The following is a 7,500-nucleotide window of genomic DNA, read 5'->3' as shown; positions in this document are numbered from 1 at the left end:
AAGAAATATATATATATATATATATATATATATATATTTTTTTTTTTTTTTTTTTTTTTTTTTTTTTTTCTTATGATTTGTTCAAGTTCAACTGTTTTTTTTTTGTCTTTTTAATTAAAGAATATTTTCATATAATTTAATGAAATGTAAAACTTCATTTTGGTTTTTAAACAAGTTACTGATTAAGAGATATATATGTTGACAGATTTTATGCAGACTCAAACCGTATTTTTTTTTTTTTTTTCACTTCTATTTATTTTTTTATTTGTTTTTTTTTAATAATTTATAGAGTGTTATTGATGATATCAGCGTTATGTTTCAGTCTATATATAACATAATTGTATTGATTATATTAAAAAAACAGAATGAAACATTTAATCATACCTTTTTAACATCATCATTATTGTAATCAATAATATTATTTTCATTGTTATTATTATTATTATTATTATCGTTATTATTGTTATTATTATTATTATTATTATTATTATTATTATTATTATTACTATCATTATTATTATTACTATCATTATTGTTGTTGTTATTACTATTATTATTATCATTATTGTTATCATTATTATCATCATCATTATCATCACTATTATCAAAAACATCATCATCCTCACCATCATTATCATTATCATTATCATTATCATTATCATCATCATCATTATCATCATTATCATCATCATCATTATCATCATCATTATTATCATCATCATTATTATCATCATCATTATTATTATCACCTCCATCATCATTATAATAATCACCAGTATTATTATTGTTATTATTATTGATATTATTATCACTATTATTATTATTGTTATTGTTAATATCATCATTATCATTTTGTTATTATTAATCATCATTATCATTATCATTACTACTATCACCATCATTATTGTTATCAACATTATCATTAGTGATAATTATTATCATTATTATCATTATCTTTACCATTGTCATCATCATTATTATTATCAGAATTACCATCACAATTTCCCTGTTCTGTACATTCTGGTTTTAATTTCCAGATCATTACAAATATTATCACTGTTAAAAAAAATCAGTTATTCATTATGTGCGATATTATTGTGATAAATACCTAGATAGATAAATAAATAAATAATAGTAATGATCGTCGGTAATGGGCGTGTTGATAATAATTATTGTAATTGTTGTGATAATTGGTAATGATTATTGTTATTTTAAAACTATGGAAATGCTGATAAGAATGATAATGGTGATGATTATGATGGTTATTGTAAAGATGAGTGTGTTCTTGGTTATAATAATAGTGATCGTAACAGTAGTAATGCGATAATAATAACAATGATAGTTCTAGTGATGATAAATGTAATAATTATAAAGATGATATTGATACTGATAATAATGATAATGATAATGGCAATGGTGATAATAAAAAATTTAATAATAAAAACGATGACAATAAAGATAATGATAATGATGATAATATTAACAATGATGCTAATAGTAATAATAATAATAACATTAGTTGTAGTGATGATAATGATGATGATAATAACAGTAAAGAACACAGGGAGTATGTTATTATATTAATGATAACAATAACAACCGCAATAACAGTCACAGTGCTAATCATAACATTGTCATTGATTCCACAGTTAGTTATCATAATTGTTGTTAGTGGTGTGATTATTATTATAATACTTATCGTCTTCTCCACCATTGGCATTATAATCACCACCTCACTACCTCCATCACTACCATCATCACCACCATTACTATCATCACCATCACCACCACTACCATCATCCTCATCATCCATCATCACCACCACCACCATAATCACCATCACCACCGCCAGCATCCTGATCACCACCACCTCCATTACCATAATCACCACCACCATAATCACCACCATAATCACCACCACCACCCCCACCACCACCCCCACCCCCACCATTATCCCCAAATGCCGTCCTTACGACGCCACTTTCTCCCGAACGTTGCAGAAGCTCGGCGAAGCCCCAGGAGCGGAGGGAAGCCACGGGGAAGAAGCCAAGGACGAGCCTCTCCTGCAGGACACTCCGGCGCCTCCTGAGGAACAGCTCCCCCTCCTCCAGGCAGGTCCTCCTCACCCACCCCCGAGGGAAGTCGAGAGGGAGGGGAAGATGGAGGAGAGAGAGGGGAAGGAAGGGAAGAAGGGAGGGAAGGAAGAAGGAAGGAAGGGAAAGGAAGAGAAGGAGGATGGGGAGGCAGAAGAAGGCGAAGAAGAAGGCGACGAAGAAGATGAAGAAGGAGCAGGAGGAGGAGGTATCGTCTTGGTGGCCCTCGGAGGCGGCGAGGACGAGGTGGCCATGGCACAGATGGCGGCACTGCTCAGCCTCAACGGGCATCGCGTCAGTGCCATCGTCTACGGACCCGGCCCGCGCGAGGAGAGGTTTCCTGCCGGGGTCAAGGTGAGACGTAGAAGCAGGGGGGGGAGGGGGGGACGGGTTGGGTTTCCTGCAGAGGGGGTAAGGAATAGAGAAGGGTTAAGGGGAAGGGGGAAGGAATGAGAGTGAGAGAGAGAGCGAGCGAGCGAGAGAGAGAGAGAGAGAGAGAGAGAGAGAGAGAGAGAGAGGGAGAGAGAGAGAGAGTTTTGTTTGGATTCCATTTGATACAATGGATATTCTTGGTGTGACATACTGTCTGCTTGATTTTGCTCACGTGTGTCGGCTGCTGCTGACTCGGCGGAACCGAGTCCTTGCCCGCCGTGGTGCCCAGCCACAGCAGTAACCTCCAGGCGACAATTGCAACTTCTCGCGCCTGGGCGGGGCGCGAACCGCCGACCCCTCGGATAAGAGGCCGACACGTTACCACTGTACTAGCCCGGAGGAGAGAGAGAGGGAGAAAGAGAAAGAGAGAGAGTTAGAGAGGGATAGATAGAAAGATAGATAGATAGAGAGAGAGCGAGAGAAAGAGAGAGAGAGAGAGAGAGTTAGAGAGGATAGAGACAGAGAGATAGATAGAAAGATAGATAGATAGAGAGAGAGAGAGAGAGAGAGAGAGAGAGAGAGAGAGAGAGAGAGAGAGAGGGGGGGGGGGGAATAGCTAGAAAGATAGATAGATAGAGAGCGAGAGAGAGAAAGAGAGAGAGAGATAGAGATAGAGATAGAGATAAGTAGAGCGAGCGAGCGAGCGAGAGAGAGAAAGAGAGAGAGGGAGAGAGAGAGAGAGAGAGAGAGAGAGAGAGGAGAGTTACAGACAGAGGGATAGAGAGACAGAGAGATAGAGATAGATAAAGAGAGAGAGAGAGAGAGAGAGAGAGTTAGAGAGGGATAGATAGAAAGATAGATAGATAGAGAGAGAGAGCGGGAGAGAGCGAGAGAGCGAGAGAGAGAGAGAGAGAGAGAGAGAGAGAGAGAGAGAGAGAGAGCAAGAGAGAGAGAGTGAGAGAGAGAGAGCGAGAGAGAGCGAGAGAGAGCGAGAGAGAGAGAGAGAGAGAGAGAGAGAGAGAGAGAGAGAGAGAGCGAGAGAAAGAGAGACAGAGAGAGACAGAAAGATAGATAGATAGAGAGCGAGAGAGAGAGAGAAAGAGAGCGAGAGAGAGAAAGAGAGCGAGAGAGGGATGAGGAAATGGCAGCGGCCTTGCCTGGGCGGAGAAAGTCGGTTCTCGGTCAATTTACAGGAGCAGCGTCAGGTCAGGTCATTCGTGGATCCTCACCTCGCTCGGATTTCCCTCTTCTTGCTTCTCTTCCTCTCCCCTTTTTTATTGTTATTCCTCGATTTTCTGTTTCTTATCCTATCTTCTGCGTTTTCTTCGTTTTCCCTTTTCGTTTGCTTCCTCCGTTTTTTGTTTCGGTTCTTTCCTTTTCTTCTTGTTCTTGTTCTTATTCTCGTTTTTCTTTCTCTTCTTCCCACTGCTCCCGTTTACTTCATTATCCGTCATCACCACCACCATCACCGTCACCATAACCACCACCATCACCACCATCACAACCACACCACCACCACAACCACCATCACCACCACCACACCACCACAACCACCCACCACCACCACCACCATCACAACCACCACCACCTCCACAACCACCACCACCACCATCACAACCTCCACAACCTCCACACCACCACCACCACCATCACAACCACCACCACCTCCACAACCACCACCACCACCATCACAACCTCCACAACCTCCACCACCACCACCACCACACAACCACCACCACCTCCACCACCATCACCACCACCATCTTCCTCAGAAGAGTAACGTGTCTACTAAATACGAGATCCAATTTTAATCCTTCATTGGCTTCGCGTCGCCGATCGGCGGAGAGAACGGGGCAATGTCTTCACGTCACACAAAAATGATTCATGCATATTTGTGTCATGAGATCATCATAGCGGGTTTTGCATGATCTTTGGGCCTTGTGGATATTGCGCACAAGTTGTGTTATTATTATTATTATTATTATTATTATTATTATTATGTTTATGTTTATGTTTATTATGTTTATTTATATTTATTTATTTTTTTATTATTATTTTTTTTATTATTATTTTTTTTTTTTGGGGGGGGGTCTGGTTTTGTGTCTGTTTGTATGCCTGTCTGGATATTTTTATTATTATTTTCATTTTTATTTTCTGTGTCTGTTTCTGTTTCTCTCTGATTCTCTCTGATTCTCTCTCTCTCTCTCTCTCTCTCTCTCTCTCTCCTCTCTCTCTCTCTCTCTCTCTCTCTCTCTCTCTCTCTCTCTCTCTATCTCTCTCTTTCTCGCTTTCGCTATCTCTCTCTCTCTCTCTCTCTCTCTCTCTCTCTCTCTCTCTCTCTCTCTCTCTCTCTCTCTCTCTCTCTCTCTCTCTCTTTCTCTCTTTCTCTTTCCTTCTATCTCACCCTCTCCCTCTCCTCCTTCCTTTCCATATCTCTCCCTCCCTCCTCTCTTTCCTTCCTAATCTCTTCTCTCCCTCCCTCCCTCCCTCCCAATCCCCCCCCCCCTCACTCTCTCTCTCTCTCTCTCTCTCTCTCTCTCTCTCTCACTCTTCTATCTCTCTCTCTCTCTCTCTCTCTCTCTCCCTCTCTCTATCTATCTATCTGTCTATCTATCAATCTATCTCTCTCTCTCTCTCCATCCCAGTGCTCTTTTCCTCCCCTCCCTCTTCCCCCCTCCTTTAACGTCCCCCTCCCCCTCCCCCTCTAACACCCCCCTCCCCCACAGGTCCTTGAGCTGGGCGTTTCTGAGGACGACCCGCTGTACCCTGGGGGCTCGAGCGTCGCCGTGGCCCCGGGGGAGGAGGAGGGCGCCGAGTGGGTGAGTGGGCGCGTCCTGGCGTCGCGGGCGAGGGCGTGCGGCCTCTTCTCCCGGCTGGCGTGGGTGGAGGCGGTGTTCCGTCGCGCCCGCCTCGTGGTAACGCCCCTTTTCCTCCACGATCTGTGCGTCCTCACGCTGGCGCAGCGCGTGGGCGTCCCCGTGGTGGGCGTCGTGACGTCGAGAGTGGGCGCGTGGTGGGTGTGGGATAACCTGGGCGTCCTCCCTCCCCTGGCCACTACGCCCGTGCCGCCCGCGACGATGCAGGAGCTCGATATCTGGGCGAGGGCGTCGAACATCGCGAGGCACTACGGGTCAGAGGAATAAGTTCCTTGTCACTGTTCGTTATTTATTTTTTTTTCTAAGACAAAATAAACAGAGCGATATGATAAAGATAACTGATATAAGATAAACATGAAGATAAATGAGATAGATATATGAATAAAATAAATAAGTAAATATATATATATATATATATATATATATATATATATATATATATATATATATATATATATAAGGAAAAAAGTAAAAATAAAAATAAACGTATATAAAGATAAATATATAAATAAGATAAATATAAAGATACAGACGTGGGACATATCCTTCGTTGCCTGTCTGTCCTGAGACTCTGTTGCACGTGCATGATGACTATAACTCTTTTATGCAACACAGCCGTGTAACCTCTCCCTTGATATTTTTTATGAGTGTGTGTGTGTGTGTGTGTGTGTGTGTGTGTGTGTGTGTGTGTGTGTGTGTGTGTGTGTGTGTGTGTGTGTGTGTGTGTGTGTGTGTCTCTGTGTGTGTCTTTGTGTGCCTGAATATATGCGCATGTGTATACATGTATACGCGCGTGTTTGTGAGCGTGATATCCTTACGTATGCGCTTATACGTCTGTATGTGCGTATGTGTGTGCGTGTGTGTCTGTCTGTCGCAAGAATGCTAATACGCGTTGCACCTGGATTTCCACGAAGGGCCGCCTCGAGACCGCTGTCGTGTCGATCGTCGGGTAATTCCGATAGACAGGTAAGGAGACAGCGGGAGACAGCCAAGTTTCAGGAGTCAATTAGACCTGAGCGCAGCCGGCGAGTGGTGTGACACGCGCGACACGACTTTCACACTGACACGCGCGCGGTCAGTGAACTTGATCGAGTGGTTGAACTTGGTTGAATGATATGGAAGGTATGTTTTCTTTCTTCTTCTTCTTCGTTCTTCTTCTTCTTCTTCTTCTTCTTCTTCCTCTTTTCTTCTTCTTCTTCTTTCTTCTTCTTCTTCTTCTTCCTTTTCTTCTTTCTCTTCTTCCTCTTTTCTTCTTCTTCTTCTTTTCTTCTTCTTCTTCTTTTTTCTTCTTCTTCTTCTTCTTTTTTTCTTCTTCTTCTTTCTTCTTTCTTCTTCTCCTTCTTTTCTTCTTCTTCTTCTTTTTCTTCTTCTTCTTCTTCTTCTTCTTCTTCTTCTTCTTCTTCTTCTTCTTCTTCTTCTTCTTCCTCTTCTTTTAGATTTTATGCCTTGACACTTGACACATGCGGTTTTCTTCTCTTTCATTCATTAGAAAAATTGGCACAGGCACGTTTTTTTTTTTTTTTTTTTTTTGCCTTTTTTTTAAAAAACCTTTCCCCACTAACGCGTTTTTTATTCTTATATTCAGACATTTCTTATTCATATGACACTTGGCATTGACGGGGCTATTATTATTATATTCAGTTGACACTTGACACTAATAGGGCTTTTTATTCTTTATATTCACTTGACACTAACGGGACCTTTTATTCTCATATGACACTTGACACTGCCAGGTCCTATTATTTTTACTTCATATGACACTCGACACTGGCACGGCATATTACACTCGTACCTCAAACACATGACACCTCTCCCCCCCCCGAAAAACCCACCCAACTTCCTCCCACCAAAGGGCCTCTCCCCCCAAAAAACTCAAAAAAAACCCTCCCGCCTTCTTCAGGTACGTCTCGAGCCTCCGTCAGCAGTGGCAGGTCCCGGCCCTCACCGCCCTCGACGCCTCCTGGTCCCCCGCGCCCACCATCGACGCCCTCTACGCCTCCCTCGCCCGCGTCCTCGTGGCCTGGGACCCTCTCCTGGACGCCCACCTGCCACACACGCCCATCGTCTTGCCCGTGGGCGGCTTCCACTATTCGACGGGTCGCATGACGAAGGTTTTTTTTTTTTTTTTTTTTTTTTTTCTAATTTTAAGGGGGGGGGGG

General features: G+C 42.5%; 1 protein-coding gene across 1 annotated transcript in view; it reads left to right on the top strand.

The window, feature by feature from the left end:
* The window catches only part of LOC119589548 (UDP-glucuronosyltransferase 3A1-like), a 25,544-nt gene that overhangs the window by 1,197 nt on the left and 16,847 nt on the right, over nt 1-7,500 (top strand). The window contains exons 3-5 of the mRNA XM_037938148.1: nt 2,001-2,447; nt 5,192-5,595; nt 7,242-7,452. Coding sequence (XP_037794076.1) covers nt 2,001-2,447; nt 5,192-5,595; nt 7,242-7,452 — 1,062 coding nt within the window. The remainder of the gene's footprint in view (nt 1-2,000; nt 2,448-5,191; nt 5,596-7,241; nt 7,453-7,500) is intronic.

Source organism: Penaeus monodon, chromosome 26 (assembly GCF_015228065.2).
Source record: "Penaeus monodon isolate SGIC_2016 chromosome 26, NSTDA_Pmon_1, whole genome shotgun sequence".
NCBI classification, from domain to species: Eukaryota; Metazoa; Arthropoda; class Malacostraca; order Decapoda; family Penaeidae; genus Penaeus; species Penaeus monodon.
Note: the sequence above shows the minus strand (reverse complement) of the source record. Positions and strands in the feature narration are given on the sequence as shown.